This window comes from Phascolarctos cinereus, unplaced genomic scaffold (assembly GCF_003287225.1).
Source record: "Phascolarctos cinereus isolate Bilbo 61053 unplaced genomic scaffold, phaCin_HiC Scaffold_3;HRSCAF=262, whole genome shotgun sequence".
Classification (NCBI taxonomy): domain Eukaryota; kingdom Metazoa; phylum Chordata; class Mammalia; order Diprotodontia; family Phascolarctidae; genus Phascolarctos; species Phascolarctos cinereus.
Window position 1 is genome coordinate 148,867,057 of NW_027555736.1, and position 18,398 is coordinate 148,885,454.

An 18,398-nucleotide genomic window follows, 5' to 3' on the forward strand; every position below is an offset into this window, starting at 1 on the left:
CTTAGAGCACTGTAGAAATGCTAGTTGTTTTTATGGTTTCTTCCATTCTGAAGCTTAGGGCAAATAGTGAGAAGCATCATGGGAAGAGCCAGCTTCAAAGCTAGGTAGATCTGACTTCAAGTTAAGTCCTGCCTCTAACATAATAGCTATTTTATAGTAACTAGCACTTATCCAATCTCTTTAAGGTTTGAAAAGCATTTTGCAAACATCGTCTCATTTCATCCCCACAAGAACCCTGGGAGGTAGGTGTTATTATCATTCTCATTTTACAGATGAGGAAACTGAAGCAAAGAAGTGAAGTGACTTGCTTAGGGTCACTCAGCTAGTAAGTATCTGATGCTGGATTTGAACTGACACCTTCCAGACTCTGGTCTGTCCACCATGCTGCCTCCCTGTATGACTGTAGATAAGTTATAGTCATCTTGGGAGTGAGGAATCCAAGTTCAGGGTTGCGGAGTTTTGAAAGTCAAGTGGGTTGAGTTTCATTAACTGTGTCTCTAACCCTTGGACAGTGAAAATCCGTGCTTGAAGGCCCTAAGGACCACTTCCTGCCTTTGTGTTGATTTTCAACTCCAATAGCACTCATTGAATCCCCAAACTTCAGACTAAGGATTGCTGACATTTGGGAAGTCCATTCCCTCAATCTTCTTTTAGCTGACCTTCAACGATTCACTTCTTCCCCTTGGAATCAGTTTCCTCATGTATGAAATGTGAAGGTTGCACTGGAAGACCTTGGAGTTTCCTTCTATCAGGGTTCTTAACCCAGGGTCTGTGAATTTGGTTTTACGATTATTTTGATGATTGCATTTCAATACAACTGGTTTCCTTTGGAATCTGATTTTTTAAATTTTATTGTTCTGAGAAAAGGCCCCACAGGTTTAATCAGACTCTTGAAGGGTTCCATACACAAAAAATGTTTGGGTCCCCTGATTTAAGACTAGAAAGGGCTTTACAGTATCTTGCCTGGCACAAAGTAATAATAATAATAATTATAAGAATAATAACAATAAATAATAATAGCATTTATTTATTCCTTTTTGGTTTGCAAGATGCTTTACCCATATCATCTCCTTTAACTCTCACAACTGTGACTACCCAATCAGTCCAAAGACACCTTTGTTATGCCTGTTTTGCTACTCAATTGTATAGCTCAGATTGTGTTTCCTCAGTTATTATTAATTATCCACCACACAATAAATTCCATGGGGTAGTTGCTACTATTAATATCCCCACTTTGCAGATGAGAAAGCTGAGGTCTCTGAGAAGTTGAGTGACTTGTTCAGGGTCACACAAAGAGTAAATGTCTGAGGTAAGACTTGAACTCAGGCCTGCCTGGACTTTATCTGCCGTAGGTTCACAGAATCTTTCCAGTTGGAAAGACCTCTGAGATCATCTGGTCCCATTTCCCATTGCTTGCAGGGTTCCTTTCTAGAGCATTCCTACCAGGCTATGAAAGCTGAGGTTCTTGAGGTACCTTCACCTGACTCTCTCTTTAATAAACTGATGGCTCTATAGCTTTCAATTTGACCTTTCCCTGCTATGAGAGGCCTCGGTTGCATAACCAACGGGCTGTGGTCGGCAACAGCCTCTGGAGATTGCTCTGGGTTCCTGTCCCCTTTCCTAGCAGCCACGGTTAGAGGAGGGGTGAGGGGTGGGAATTGTCACAGAGTGCTCACAGCTCACCGACTCCTCCATCTCCCTGGGACTTTTGCCTGCGTACCTCCCACTGCAAACTATTTCCAGCACCCTGAGGTGTGTTTTACAGGGTTGACCTGCACGCTGGACAAAGAGGCCCACCTGTTCCAGTGGGAGGAGGGAAGGGAGCAGGAAGGGGAACCTGAGGGGCTTACCAGCTCTCCTGGTGAGGGGCCTGGTAGAAAAAGCTCTTGCAAGCTGGGGGAGTTGGGGGGAGTGGCAGCCACAGGTCAGAACGCCAAGGAAAGTCAGCCCGTGGCCATCTGCAGCTCGTGAGCCATATGCTGCTGAACCCTCGTCTCCTGGATACAAAGACTGCTTGTCAGTTCGGTGAAGGGGGAAGAAGTAAAAGGTCAGATAATTTATTTGCTGCTGCATAAACAAAACAGCCAGATGACTGCATTTTTCACTTACTTGATCCGGAAGTCCTTTGTGAAAGGATTTCAGTGGGGAATCATGGAACCATGGAATGATGGCATTGCCTCAGGCCTTAGAGGTCATCTTGTCCAACTCCTCCATTTTATACTCAAGGAAACCAGGCCCAGAGGAGGCAAGTGACTCGTTCAAAGTCATATAGCTAGTCCTTGGCTGAGAGAGAATAAGGACATTTATTTCAGTGGACATTTATGGAATTCCTGCCTGGCTGGGCGCTGGCTTTTTGTTTGTTTGTTTTTTGTTTTTTAACCAAGCCTTTGATTTCATTGATAGAGGCAATGCCTGTAACCATTCTGTAACTTCAAGACTTGGAGGGTTTCCTGGGACACTGAGAGGCTGAGGGATTTTCACAGGGTCACACCATCAATTAATATCAAGAGAAGGGTTTTAACCCAGTCCGTCAACAAGCATTTTATTAAGTGCTTAGCCTCTGCCAGGCACTCTGTTCAGGTCATCCTGAGTCTGTGGCTGGCTCTTCGTTAAGGCAATGCTGTTTCTGAGTGCTGGAGAATAAAAAGTATATAAAACATTTTTAAAAACAATGGTGTGATCAGAAATATACTGACTGTGGAATCAAAGGACCGGAGTTCAAATCCTACCACTCTGATGCTTGCTACCTGTGTGGCCTTGAACAAATCGCCTAATCTTTATGGGTCTCAGTTTCTTTATCTATAAAATGAGAAGATTGTACTGGACTGGATGACCTTTGAGGTTCCTTCCACCTTTAGATCTATGATCTGTCCTCAGGGAACTTACTTTCTCTTGGGAGGATGAAACTAATACCCAAGATGAATATAGTATGAGGTAAATTAAAGACAGGGAGAGAGTACAAATGGGAGGTAGAAATCAGGGAAGGCTTCTTAGAAGAGGTGACACCTGATCAGAGCCTTGAAGGAAAATAATGATTCTGAGAGGCCCACGTGACAAGAAAGCACATTCTAGGCATGGATGATTATTTGAGCAAATGAACTGATGCAAGAATTGGAATTTGGAAAATAGCTAGTGGTCCAGTTTCACTTGAATGTAGATTTTGCAAAGGGGAGTAGTATGAAATAAGCTGGAAAGTTCAGTAGGTCAGAGTGTGGAATAATACTAGCTAACATTTGTATGGCACCTACTGTGTGCTAAGCACTTTATAAATATTACCTCATTGGATCCTCACGATGTTGGAGGTAGGTGCTATTAGGATCCCCATTCTACAGCTGAGGCAAAGAGAAGTTAAGGAACTTGCCCAATGTCACACAGCTAGTATCTGCGGCTACATTTGAATTCAGATCTGTCCAGCATGCTATCCTGCTGTACCATGCAGCTGCCTTAAATGCCAAGCTGAAGCATTTTTATCTTATCTTAGAGACAATGGGGAGTCACCAAGGGATTTTCAGGAAGGGAGTGACGTGATGAATAAGGAAGTCTTTGAACTTACTTAAGGGATGGGAGAGTATTGGAACCAGGTTTGGGGCATTTTTATTTCGAAGTGATTAGGCAATGAAAGATGGACACAGGGTCAATTCATTAGAACCTGATGCAAATAACAACAATAACAACAGTAATAATAATAATGATGATAACAGACACTTATATAGTGCTAATTTAAGGATTGTGAGGTGCTTACATACATCCTTTCATTAGATCATCCAACAGCCCCAGTAGGTAGGCTCTGTAGATCTTATTATGCCTGTTTTACAGAGGAGAAAACTTGAGGCTCAGAGCAGTTAAAGCATTTTATCCATCCATTTGTCAACTATAAATCTCAGTGGCTGAATTCAAAACAAGGTCTCATCTGATTTTTACACGTAAATTTTTAACAGTTATTTTTTAAAATTTTGAGTTCCAAATTCTCTCCCTCCCTCCCTCCCACCTCTCCACCTTCCTTGAGGAGGCAAGCATTTTGATTTTGATCATACGTATTAGGTCGTGCCAAACATATTTCCATATTAGCCATGTTGCAACAGAAAACAAACACAAAAGAAAACAATAAAAATAAAGTTAAAAAGTAGGCTTCAATCTCCACTTATAGTTCATCACATCTCTCTCTGGAGGTGGATAGCATTTTTCATCATGAGTTTCTTTAGAATTGTCTTGGAGCATCTTCTTGATCAGGGTGGCTAAGTCTTTCACAGTTAATCATCCTCATGATATTGCTGTTAACTGTACACAGTGTTCTGGTTCCACTCACTTCATTTTGCATCGCTTTATGTAAGTCTTTCCAGGTTTTTCTGAAACCATCCTGCTCTTCATTTCTTATCACAATAGTATTCTATCATAATCATATACCACAGCTTGTTCAGCTGTTCTCCAATTGATGGGCATCTTTTCAATGTCTAATTCTTTGCCACCACAAAAAGAGCTGCTATAAATATTTTTGTACAAATAGGTCCTTTCCCCTTTTCTTTTATCTCTCTGGGATACTGACCTGGTAGCAATATTTCTGGGTCAAAGAATATGCAGTTTTATAACCCTTTGGGCATAGTTCCAAATTGTTCTACAAAATGATTGGTCTAGTTCACAACTCCCCTAACAATGCATTAGTGTCCTAATTTTTTCCTATCCCTACTAGCATTTGTTGTTTTCCTTTTCTGTCATGTTAACCAATTTGAAAGGTGTGAGGTGGTATCTCAAAGTTGTTTTAATTTGCACTTCTTTAATCAGTAGTGATTTAAAGCATTTTTCCTGTGATTATTGATAGCTTTGGTTTCTTCTTCAGAAAACTGTCTGTTCACATCCTTTGACCATTTATCAACCGGGGAATGGCTCTTATTTTTATATATTTGGCTCAGCTCCCTATATATTTGAAAAATGAGGCCTTTATCAGATAAACTTGTAAACCCCCCCCCAGTTTCCTGTTTTCTTTCTAATTTTGGCTGCATTAGTTTTGTTTGTGCAAAAGCTTTTTAATTTCATGTAATCAAGATTATCTATTTTACTTCCCATAATTTCTATCTTTTGTTTGGTCATAAGCTCTTCCCTAATCCTTAGATCTGACAGGTACATATTTCCATGCTCCCTTAGTTTACTTATGATATCATCTTTTATGTCTAAATCATTTATCCATTTTGATTTTATCTTGGTATTCAGTGTGAGATATTGGTCTACGCCTAGTTTCTGTCAAATTTCTTTCTAGTTTTCCCAGAAATTTCTGTCAAATGTTCAGTTCTTACCCCAAAAGCCTGGATCTTTGGGTTTATCAAACACTAGATTACTATAGTTTACTTTTTTTTTTTATTACTGTGTACTGTGTACCTAATCTATTCCCCTGATCCACCACTCTGTTTCTTAGGCAGTACCAGATTGTTTTGATGATTACCCCTTTGTAATATAGTTTGAAAACTAAAACTGCTAGGCTGCCTTACTTAACATTTTTTTTCGTTGATTCTCTTAATATTCTTGACCTTTTGTTCTTTTTAAAAAAATTAATTTATTTTGATTTATCAACAATCATTTCCATATGCTTTTGAGTTTAAAATTTTTCTCCCCTTCCCTCCCCACTACCCTCCCCAAGACAGTGCACAAGACCTTTTGTTCTTCCAGATGAATTTTGTTACTATTTTTTCTAGCTCTATAAAATAATTCTTTCATAGCATGATTGACATGACATGGAATAAGTAAGTTAATTTAGGTAGGATTGTCATTTTTATTATATTGGCTTGGCCTACCCTCAAGCAATTAATATTTCTAGAATTGTTTAGATCTGTCTTTATTTGTGTAAAATGTGTTTTGTAATTGTGTTTATATAATCCCTGGGTTTGTCTTGGCAGGTAGACTCCCAAGTATTTTATATTGTCTGCAGTTATTTTAAATGGACTTTCTCTTTCCATCTCTTCCTGCTGGATTTTGTTAGTAGTATACAGAAATTCTGATCATTTATGTGGGTTTATTTTATAGCCTGCAATTTTTGCTGAAGTTGATGATTATTTCAACTAATTTTTTAATTGATTCTCTAGGGATCTGTAAGTATAGCATCATATCTGCAAAGACTGTTAGTTTTGTTTCCTTATTGCCTATCTTTATTCTTCCATTTCTTTTACTTGTCTTTTTGTTTAGCTAGCATTTCTAGTACAATATTGAATAATAGCAATGATAATGAATGTCCTAGCTTCACTTCTGATCTTACTGGGAAGGCTTTAGGTTTATTCTGGAAACAGATATTGCTTGCTCTTAGTTTTAGATGGATACTACTTATCATTTTAAGAAAGGTTCCATTGATTCCTATGCTTTCTAGTGTTTTTAATAGGCATAGGTGTTGTCTTTTGTTAAAGTTTTTTTTCTGCATGCATTGATAAGATTTTGTCATTGTTATTGATGTGGCCAATTATGCTGATAGTTTTCCTAATATTGAGCCAGTCCTGCATTCCTGGTTTAAATCTCACCTGGCCATAGTATATGATCTTTGTGATATTGCTGCAATCTCCTTGCTAGTATTTTATTTAAAAATTTTGCATCGATATTCATTTTTTAAAAATTGGTCTTTAGTTTTTTTCTCTGTTTTTGCTCTCCCTGGTTTAGGTATCAAAACCATATTTGTGTCATAAAAAGAATTGGGTAGGACTCCTTCTTTACCCATTTTTTCCAAAGAGTTTGTTGGGATTAATTTTTCCTTAAGTGTTTCATAGAATTCACTTGTGAATCCATTTCATCCTGGGGATTTTTTCTTATGGAGTTCATTGATGGCTTGTTGAATATTCTTTTTTCCTAAGATAGAGTTATTTAAGTATTTTATTTCCCCTTCTGTTAATAAGAGCAGTTTATATTTTTGTAAATATTCATCTATTTCACTTAGATTGTCAGTTTTTTTGGCATATAATTGAGTGCAACAACACTTAATAAGTGCTGAGATTTCATCTTCATTGGTAGTGAATTCACCATTTTCATTTTTGATGCTAGTAATTTGGCTTTCTTTTTTTTCAATTAAATTAACCAATTGTTTATCTATTTTTTTTTTATAAAACTAGCTCCTCATTTTCTTTATTAGTTGAATTTTTTTCTTCCAGTTTTATTAATCTCTCCTTTCATTTTCAGGATTTCCATTTTGTTGTTTAATTGGGGGTTATTAATTTCTTCTTTTTTTTTTTTAAGTTGCATGCCCAATTCACTGATTTGCTCTTTCTCTCTATTACTGAGATACGCAATTAGAGATATACATTTTCCCCTAAGTACTACTTTGGCTTCATCCCATAAATGTTGGAATTTTGTCTCATTGTTGTCATTATCTTTTATGAACTTATTGATTATTTCTGTGATTTGGTCTTTGACTCACTCATTCTTTAGGATTAGATTATTTAATTTCCAATTAGCTTTTAATCTGTGTTTCCATGGCCCTTTATACAATGTAATTTTTATTGCATTATGATCTGAAAAGAATATATTTAATATTTCTGCTTTTCTGTATTTGATCATGAACTTTTTATGCCCTGCTACATGGTCAATTTTTGTGAAGATGCCATATAGAGCTGAGAAAAATGTATATTCTTTTCTATTCCCATTCCGTTTTCTCCAGATGTCTATCATATGTAACTTTTCTAAGATTTTATTCATCTCATTGTTTTCTTTCTGATTTATTTTATGCTTAGATTTATCTAGCTCTGAGAGAGGAAGGTTGAGGTCCCCCACTGGTATAGTTGTATTGTCTATTTCCTCCTGTAATTCATTTAACTTTTCCTTTAAGAATTTGGATGCTATGCCATTTGGTGTATATATGTTTAGTGCTGATATTATGTCATTGTCTATGGTACCTTCTAGCATAATAAAGTTTTTCTGCTTGTCTCTTTTAATTAAGTCTATTTTTGCTTTTGTTTTGTCTGAGATCATGATTGGTCCCCCTACCTTTTTTACTTCAGCTGAAACATAATAGTTTCTACTCTAGTCCCTTATTTAAACAACATGTGTGTCTTCCTGTTTCAAGTGTGTTTGTTGTAAACAACATATTGTGAGGGTCTGGTTTATAATCCATTCTGCTGTCCACTTCTGTTTTATGGGTGAGTTCATTTCATTCACATTCATAGTTATAATTACTCATTATGCATTTCTCTCCATTCTGTTTTCTTCTGTTTATCCTTCTCTCTTTCTTTTTATCCTGTCCCTCCTTTAAAGTTTGTTGCCTTCCCTTCATCACCCCCCAACCCTGTCACCCATCCTTTTCTCCTCTGACTTCCATATTGGATAAGATAGATTTGTACTACCAGTTGAGTATGTATATGTATATTTCTCTTTTTGAACCAGTTTAGATGTAAGTTTCAAGCATTGCCTGCCTCTCCTCCACCATTTTCCAACTCCACCATAAAAACTCTTCTTTGTACGCCTCTTTTATGTGAGATGATTTCCCCCAATCTACCTCTCCCTTACCCTTTCTCCCAGGACCTTCCTCTTTTTCACCTATCCATTTTTCTTTACTTCATCCCAACATAATTAACTCACTCCCATACCCTCTTTCTATATAGAATCCCTCTAAGTACCCTAATAGTGATAAAGTTCTTAGAAGATATTTGTATCATCTTACCTGTGTGGTATAGCACACAGTTTAGCCTTATTGAGTCCCTTCTGATCTCTCATGTTTACTTTTATATGCTTTTCTTGATTCTTGTATTTGAAAGTCAAATTTTCTATTCAGCTCTGGTCTTTTCGTTAAGAATCCTTGAAAATCTTCTCTTTAATTAAATATCCATTTTTTTCACTTGAAGGGTTATGCTCAGTTTTGCTGATTAGATTGTTCTTGGTTGTAATCCCAGATATTTTACCTTCTAGAATATCATATTCCAAATCCTCCACTTCTTTAATATGGTAGTTGCTAAATCTTGTATGATCCTGATTGTGGCTATTTAAATGGTTTCTTTTGGGCTGCCTGAAGTGTTTTCTTTGAGACCCAATTTTTCACTTTGGGATCTCTTTCAAGTGGTTATTGGTGGATTCTTTTGATTTCTATTTCATCTTTTGGTTCAAGGATTTTGGGGTACTTTTTCTTGATGATTTCTTGAAATATGATGTGTAAGATATTTCTTTGGTCATGGCTTTCAGGTAATCCAATAATTCTTAAATAATCTCTCTTTCATCAATTTTCCAGGTCAGTTGTCTTTTACAATGAAGTATTTCACATTTTCTTCTATTTTTTTTCATTCTTTTGACTTTGTTTGATTGTTTCTTGAAGTCTTGTGGAGTCATTAGCTTCCACTTGCCCAATTCTAATTTTTATGTAATTATTTTCTTCAGTAAGCTTTTGTACCTCTTTTTCTATTTGGCCAATTCTGTTTTTTAAGGTGTAATTCTCTTCAGTATTTTTGTACATATATCTTTTGTTGGTTTTCAGTCATGTTCAACTCATTGTGACTCCTTTTAGGGTTTTCTTGGCAAAAATACTGGAGTGATTTGCCATTTCCTTCTCTAGTTCATTTTACAGATGAGGAAACTGAGGCAGAGTTAAGTGACTTGCCAAAGGTCACACAGTTAGTGTCAGAGCTCAGATTTGGACTTAGGAAGATGAGTATTCCTGACTTCAGGCCCGGCACTCTATCTACTGCACTCTATCCTCTTTTTTACCAAGCTGTTAATTGTCTTTTCAAAATTTTCCTTTTTTGGGTTGGGACTAGATGACTTTTAAGGTCCCTTCCAACTCTAAGTCTATGATTCTGTGAATAATCCTTTTCCTTCTTTTGTGATCTCCTCTGCTTTATTGTAGTTGTCATGTTAATACCTGGGCAGCTAGGTGGCACAGTGGATAGAGTGCCAGGCCTAGAATCATGAAGACCTGAGTTTAAATCTGACTTTAGACACTTACTAGCTATGTTACCCTGGGCAAGTCACTTAACCCTGTGTGATTCAGTTTCCTCATCTGTTGGGGGTTTTTTTGCTTTTTAAGCAATTGGGGTTAAGTGACTTGCCTAGGGTCACACAGCTAGTAAGTGTCAAGTGTTTGGTCTGAGGCCGGATTTGAACTCAGGTCCTCCTGACTTCAGGGCCAGTGCTCTATCTACTGTGCTCCTCATCTGTTAAATGAGCTGGAGAAGGAAATGGTAAACCACTCTAGTATCTTCACCAAGAAATCCCCAAACGGGGTCATGAAGAGTTGGGCATGACTAAAAAAACAACTGAACAACAACATTATTGTGACTCTAGTTCCATGGTGTCCAGCGAGGCCATGAACATCCTGGAAAAAAAAACAAACCTGTTTGGGTTTTGCCCCTAAGTTCCACTGCAGTAAAGCACAAGGATGTTCCATCCCCATTCAAGGGTACTTAGTCTCATGCAAGAAATGAAATCAGACATGACTCTTAACTACCTTTGAAATGTGTGTTATTTGCTATATAGTTTGACAAAATACAAGTGACTGAGTGCAATTGATCCACACAACTAAGAAAACAACCCTCAGTTGGTGGTAGGTTTGCTTTCCTATGAGGGTTGATCTGATTGAAACAAATTTAGGATGGCTAGGTGGAACAATGGAGAGAGTGTTGGACCTGAGTCATGAAGACTTGAGTTGTAATCCCTGCCTTAGACTCTTTTTAGCTATGTGACCTCAGTCGAGTCATTTAACCTTTCCCATACACAGTTGCTGCATCTATAAAATGGGGATAATAATAGTGCCTAGCTTACAAGGTTGTTGTGAGGATCGAATGAGATTACGTGTGTATAGGACTTTGTAACCTATCACCATTATTTTTGAACACTCCATGTAACAAACCCCACTGGGTCACATGTCATGGCTAATGTACTGGAGCCATATCAGCCACATTGCTAAGTGGGTTAGGAAACCTAGGCAGCTCCCCAAGTACAGAGACCGTGTCTCATCTTCAGACTGCCTCAGGGCAAGAGCTGTGTTTCTTCCTTAAGCTGGGAACTCCCTAAAGGTATGCACTGTGCCTTCCTTCCATTAGACTGGTAAATCCCTGAGGATGGGAACGTGTCTCCTCCTTCCTGTATCTCCCTTTCAAGGTCCAAACCATGGCATCATGCACAAGATGTTGAATACAGGGCAGCTCTCACTGTAACTTTTCTTGCTCAGGAAAGCATAGTTCTGATCATATCACCGTCCTTCCAAAAAATCTCCTACAGTTCCCACCTTCATACCTCTGTGCTCTTCCCCATACCTGTAATGACTTGTCTTCATCTCTCAGAATCACAGGATTATATATCTAGAGCACAAAAGAATATTGGAGGCCACCTAGTACAACCCCATCATTTTACAGATTCATTCATTATTTTCTCCCCTCCCAACATACCTTTCTTTCAGATTTCCCCATTTCTGTTGGGGCTATTCACATCCTTTCTGTATCCTAGGTTTGTATCCTCAGAATTATCCTTGACTTCTCACTGTCTCTTACTCAGTTTTTCCAGTCATTTGCTAAAATTTGCCATTTCTACCTCCCCAGCATCTCTCACAACCAGCCCCTTCTATCTACTTGAAATAGCTACTGCCATAATTCAAGCCCTTCTCCAAAAACTCCAGTGAATCCCTATTGCCTCTAGGATCAAATAAAAAACTCCTCTGTTTGGTATTTAGCCCTCACAGTCTGCCCCATCCTACCTTGCCAGCCTTATTACACGTTATTTTCCTTTACACATGTTGTGGTGGAGCCAAAGTGTCTTCACTGTTCTCCTACACAGTGCTCTACCTCCCATCTCTTGGTGCCTGTGCAGTGACTGTATCTCCCCCTCTACCCCTATGCTGGGAAGGTGCTCCCTTCTCACCTCCACCTAAGGGGCCATTCTCTGCCTCATTTCTTACCTAACCTTAATAGGCGTTGTCTCAGTCAAACTGAGACCCAGTAAAGAAGACCTTAGCTTAAAAAGGCCAAGGTCTCCTGTCCTGATCCCTATCTTGCCACTGACCCAGATGGCTCTGGAGGAGAAAGTGAGGCTGGTGACTTTGTACAGCCCTCCTCACTTGAATCTGATTCACTTGTGAGTTATGGCATCACCTCACTGGTGTCATGGTCCTCTTTGAGAACAAAGGACAAGCAACAACCTAGAATTTCTGAATTTCCTTCAAGGCCTAGCTCAAGTTGCATTTTATCCATGGAATGTTTCCTGATTCCTTCAGCTAGAAGTGATCACTCTCTCCCTCTGAATTCACACAGCACTCTTCCTGTTAGCACTGAGAATATTCTGCCCTGTGTCGGGCTCATTTGTATCTTTACCTTAGCTTCAGTACTGGGCTACAAATTTCTTCGATGGAGGGGCCTCATTTATCTTTGTATCCCCAGAATCCAGCATAGTTCCCTGGAAACAGGAGATGCACGGTAAGTATGTGCCGAGTGAAGGAAGGCAGCCTGGTGGGACTGATGCCATACATGGCTTTCCCCTTTCCCCCACAGATGTCCTGGCGCCCGCAGTACCGAAGTTCGAAGTTCCGGAATGTCTACGGGAAGGTGGCCAACCGAGAGCACTGCTTTGACGGGATCCCCATCACGAAGAATGTGCACGACAACCACTTCTGCGCTGTCAACGCCAGGTTCCTTGCCATAGTTACAGAGAGTGCGGGAGGCGGATCCTTTCTTGTAATCCCCCTGGAGCAGGTATGCTATGCTTGCCTCCTTTCCTGAAATGCAGATCAAACTTCCAAAGTAGCTAGGGCCTCTGTAACATCTAGAAGGAATCCTGCGGGGAATTTCAAACCCAGCTTCCCCTCCATTAGCCTGAAGCTGATAATCCAGTTTGTGGAGAGTCCAGTTTCTGATCTTTTACTTCTCCCTTTTCTTCCCTAAAGGAGACAAGACTTACCCACTATTTCCCTTTGAGGCTCTGCATGTAGAGGTTACATTTTTTGGCATGTTAAATTGGAGGGAGGGAGCAATAGTTGCCTGAGATTTGATGGATTCAGTGTGGTATAAACAGTGACATTGGAGTCAGAGGACTTGGCTTTGACTCCTGGCTTTGTCACTTCCTGTCTATATGATCTTGGGTTTTCCATTTCTGGCCCTCAGATTGCAAGAAGAAAGGACAAATTAGATGATCTCTGAAGTCTCTCTTCTTTCTGAATCCTGTTATTGGAATATTTGTGTCATACTGTCAAAATGATATGATAACAGGCCTGATTCCAATTAATAATGGATAAAGTATTTTTTTCAGGGCAGCTTTGTGGTGCGGTGCATAGCGTGCTGGCCCTAGAGTCAGCAAGACTCACTCATCTTGCTGGGTTCAAATCTGGCCTTAGATACTCACTAGCTGTGTGACCCTGGGCAAGTCACTTAATTCCTCTTGCCTCAACTTCTTCATCTGCAAGATGAACTGGAGAAGGAAATGACAAATCACTCCAGTCGTTTGTCAAGAAAATTCCCAAGTGGAGTTATGGAGAGTTGGACACAGCTTAACAACAAAAACAAAAAATATTGGTTCAGGGAATGTGCTTTGTAGTAGGGTGCATGTGTGAATGTGTATGGGGGAGTGCTTTTGTTGGGAAATACCTATTACGTTAGAACAAAATTATCCACTTTTAAATTTAAAAATGTGATTTTTTAAAAAGGCATGGTTTGGAGTCATTCTGACCCAGATTTCGTCAGCACCTTGCCGGGTCACTATGAGAAAGTCATTTAACCTATCTCGGCCTTAGTTTCCTTATTCAAAAAGCAAGGAAGTTGGGCTATATGATTTTTTGGATCTTTTCTAGCTCTAAAGAATTTGTCTTCTGACTTCTAAGTGTTTCTACAAGGAATGGGGCAGGGGACAGATTGTGACAGATACCTGTAAAAAAATGGTAATGCCTTAATGCAGCATTTGAAATCTTCATCTAAGAAGACTTCCAGATATTTTCCATCTTTGCTCCCTTGGCCCCTTGCTATATAATTCTGCCCCTCCCCCCTACACCTACCCTTGCGTGACTTTGGCAAATTAAATCTGCAAAGCCTAGATCATAAAAATTTTAAACTCCCAGCCACTCAGCAGACTCTCAAGAGACGTGTGGGAGTTGCAAGAGTCCTGTTAAGTGCTATCTGTCAGTCTCACTTGTTTATGGTTGAATTCTCTTCTCCCTGCTGACTCATTCCCACTCCTACCCTCCACTGGCTCTTTAGGAGGAGTTTTACATGGAAATCTTCCTTCCTGAAGTTTTCTGCATCAGCTTTTGGTAGAGAATGGGTTTTTGGAGGCCTTCCTGTTTGGGAAATACATACTAGGAGAGGGCTTGGACCAGATCATCTTTCCCATCTAGGCTGGCAGAAGAAACCGCATCATGGTACATGTTGCTGCAATGAGTAGAGATTGTGAAGGAACTGGGAACCCTTGTGCTTGGCAAATGTGAGCAGCATTAACTTGTCTTCCTTCCGGTACTTTGATAGGGATTCTGAGAAGAATCCTTCCTCCCACCCCACCCTCAGACCTGGACATTCCTAGAATCTAGTCCTGAGTAGAGATAAGCTTCTATGCCTAGATTGGCTAGCCCATGACAATAGGCTATTTTTTTCAGTGCTGTGGGCAGGTCCCCATCTCTGCATTGCCTATCCTCTCTCACTTGTAAGATATGTATTGGCTCACCAGCCCACGTCTACCACCATTCCCAAACCCCCTCCAGCAAACCAGAGCTGGCCTTAGAGCCTTGGTCCTTAACTGTGGAAAGGTTATCCATCCCTTTACTTGCATTTCACGAGAGAGAGAGAGAGAGAGAGAGAGAGAGAGAGAGAGAGAGAGAGAGAGAGAAAGAGAGAGAGAGAGAGAGATCTATGCACACATATTGTGTACACACGTATGTATACAAACATATATATGTTTAAGTATGTAAGTATACACACATGTATATTTCCTTTTGCACTGTAGCCCCATCTGGAAAATCAGAGGTTTTTTATAAATGAAGTTTCATATCTTTCTTGCAACTTGGTGAAAAATGATCAGTATTCCAATCTTTGTAAGTAATGGGTTTGACTTTGGTAATATCTCATTTATCTAGCATGGCTGGGAAAATAGACCTTTTATACAGGTGTGTATTTTCTGTAGCAAATGAAAGTACTGATTACATATGAGGCCCTGTGCTAAGCATTGGGGTTACAAATCTAAGCAAGCAACATAGTCCTTGCTCCTAAGGGGATTACATTCTAATAGCAAAGACAATACATATTTGGAAAGTACCAGAGGGAAGGGTTCTGTCAACGTGCCATGGAGATATGGTATGGAATGGAGACTGCGGGAAAATTTCGTGGTGGACCTGAGTCAGGGAAAGAAAAGTTGAAAGCTTCCCAGTTGGAGCGCAGGTTCCCAAGGGTGAGATGTTCAGTTCTGGTGGGAGGAGTACAGGTGGCCTGGCATGGAGATGGCTAGGAAATAGAGTCATGAGTCAGGGTTAGGGCCAAATAAGATGAGCTCGCTCCTTAAGGACGAACATTCTGATTATTTTAGCCATTTTAGTTAGAAATGAATTACTCATTTTCTTGTTTTGTTTTTAGAAAATATTGATCATAATTTAACTGCTTTCTGATGACAGAAGTTTATCATTATGTGTATCAGTTATTGAAGTGTGATAGCACATAGCACACAAAGGCTCTTGGGGTTTTGCCCCTATCCTGAATGGCCAGAGGCCGCCATACTGAAGAACTTACTAGAAAATAGATCAAAAAACCAATCTGCTTTGTATGGTTCTCCTGTCAGCTCTCTAATTTTGATGCATTCTGTTGCTATAATCTGTCAACATTTCTCAGTATTATCAGGATATCTTCTTGCTGCCCTATTTTATACACAGTTGACCGGGCAAGGATCTGAGGATGCTGACAACTCTTCTAAGAGCAAAGTATATGGACTTTGATGGCTGTTTGCCTGACGAAGGCCATTCTCACTTATTTCCAGCATTATAGCTTTGCTATGAGAGGTTGAGGTTACCAAGAAGTCAGATCTCCAGATAAATGAAGTCTCACTGTAATGGTCAAATAATTAAAGGCTCTTCTTGATTATGATAAAAGTAAAGTGAAAAAAGGAAATATTCAATATCAGTTCCAGAATGGGTTCCTTCCCCTACATTTTCCTCCCTCTTCATGCCTGAGGATGATATGGCCCATGGGTTGAGGGAGAAAATACTTGGCGTGGACTTTTTTTTCCTGTGGATATTTTACCAAGAGAGAGAATATCAGTATTTGGAGCCCTGGGACACCTTGCTCCTTGATCCACCCTCTAAAGAATGAGTTTAGCCTGCTTTGTGGCAGAGACTGTGTTGAATCCCTTCAAATTCACCTCCCTTTTGAATTAGGATTTGTGTTTTTAAATTCTCCCAGAGGGGAAAGATAAACAAAATAAAAACAGAACAACATTCCACATCCATGGCAAGGGCAGTGGTGACATTGGCAGTATAGTGATTCTTAGAATTAATGGGCACCAGGTCTCTCTTCCCTGTTGTAGCTATATAGGCCATTGTTAAGTCAACCTGGGTTTGGATTTCCACTTAAAATTCAGACCAGAGCTCCCAACATTAGACCCTAACTCTCTCATTTCTGGAGTGGAATGTTAAACTGCAGATGTAAGGAACTGTAATCAGCATTCTAATTGCTTGGCACAGCTGGAAGGACCTTATGAATATTCCAAAAACAAGGTACTTTCTCCAAGTGGCCTGATTAACACTTGGCCTTTCAGTGCTGCCTACCCTCCCCCTCCACCCCTTTCCCATTTCACTCAGCCCATGCTGGTCAGGGCAGCAAAATCCAGACCACCACATTTTCATGCTGCCATTGCCGCCATAAGGCCAGTTAGCCTCAGAAGTCACTGCTGTCCTGACTGGCAACGTGGTATAATGAAGAGAACACTGCACTGGAAGTTGTATGGTCATTGATCTAAAATCTTAGGACCATACCCAGATTTAAAGATGGAAAGACTCTTAGAGGTCATCCAGTCTGACTCCCTCATTTTACAGTTGAGAAAATTGAGATGAAGAGAGCTTACGTCAAGAGAACCTTAGATCTTATTCTGGGCTCTGGGACAGATTTGCTGCATGAATTTGAATGTCTCTTTATCTCAGTTGTCTCATCTGTCAAAGGAGGATGGTTTGCTTACCTCATGCATTTATTTTGAGGAAATAAGCTCTCTCTCTCTCTGTATACATATGTATATCTGTCATCTACCTATATTTGTGTGTATAAATGCTTCTATAGGGCAGCTAGGTGGCTCAGTGGACAGAGTGTTGGGCTTGGAGTCAGAAAGACTCATCTTCCTGAGTTCAAATTTGGTTTCAGACACTTACTATCTGTGTGACCCTGGGCAAGTCATTTAACCCTGTTTGCCTCAGTTTTCCTCATCTGTCAAATGAGTTGGAGAAGGAAATGGCCAACCACTCCAGTATCTTTACCAAGAAACCTCCAAATTAGGTCACAAAGAGTTGGAAATGGCTGGACAACAACATAATATATGCACACACATATATACACGCACTTATATATGTAAAATTATATGTATATTATATGTATATGTATACTTACATAAATATAAGTGCTTTTAAAAAAGAGTATTTTAGAATGGAAATTATGATTACTATCATTAGGGAAAAATTTATTCATAAGTCCCAAGGAACATGATGGAGAATGAGCATTGGATTCAGACTGAGATGTAGGTTCAATTCCTAGCTCTAAGACCGCCTACAAGCAAGACCTTGAGCAGGTCACTTAACCTTTCTAGGCCTCAGTTTCATTATCTGTAAAATGAGGCAGTTGCCCTAGATCAAGAATTCTTTTTTTGTGTCATGGATCCTTTTGGCAGTCTGGGGCCCTGGGACACCTTCTTATTATGATGTTTTTAAATGCATAAATAAAATAAATAGGATTATGATGGAATCCAATTATATTGAAATAAAGTTATCAAACTATTTTTTTTTAATTCACAGATTCCCCTGAAATCTAGTCATGGATACCTTGGAGGTCTATGGGTCCCAGGTTAAAAATCCCTGGATTAAATGTACTGTAAATTCCCTTCCAGTTTCCTATGATCCTTTGAGTCAATATAGGAAAAAAAGTGGTCAAGTGTTCTCCATCTCCACTGAGAACAAGGCAGGTAAGAGTAGGCTTAGTTAGATGACAACAGGAGAGCTCCGGGTTTGCCTAGAAGTTAGTAGATAGGGTCAGCAAGACAATATTAAGATTCCTGGACCCCTCCAATCGACAAAGAGAAGTTAGTTGAAGGGATTCCTGTCCAAGGAAGTTGTACAAGATAACTTCTTGATTTTCCCCATCCCTCATCCTGTCTCATTCCCCCTCAATCCCTTGAGCTTCTGTACTTGTCTCATTAGATGTGAGGAGCCAAGAGATAACCTTTTGAATGGGACCAGCGAAGATTTGATGGCATTTTTGGAAATTGCACCTTTTTGTGCACAGAACAGATTC

The 18,398-nt window shown here is 39.6% G+C and overlaps 1 protein-coding gene across 4 annotated transcripts in view; it reads left to right on the plus strand.

The window, feature by feature from the left end:
- CORO2B (coronin 2B) overlaps positions 1-18,398 on the plus strand; it is a 237,479-nt gene that overhangs the window by 114,598 nt on the left and 104,483 nt on the right. For all 4 annotated transcript variants that reach the window (XM_020982384.2, XM_020982393.2, XM_020982376.2 and 1 more), the window contains one exon: positions 12,432-12,632. In XM_020982384.2, coding sequence (XP_020838043.1) covers positions 12,432-12,632 — 201 coding nt within the window. The remainder of the gene's footprint in view (positions 1-12,431; positions 12,633-18,398) is intronic.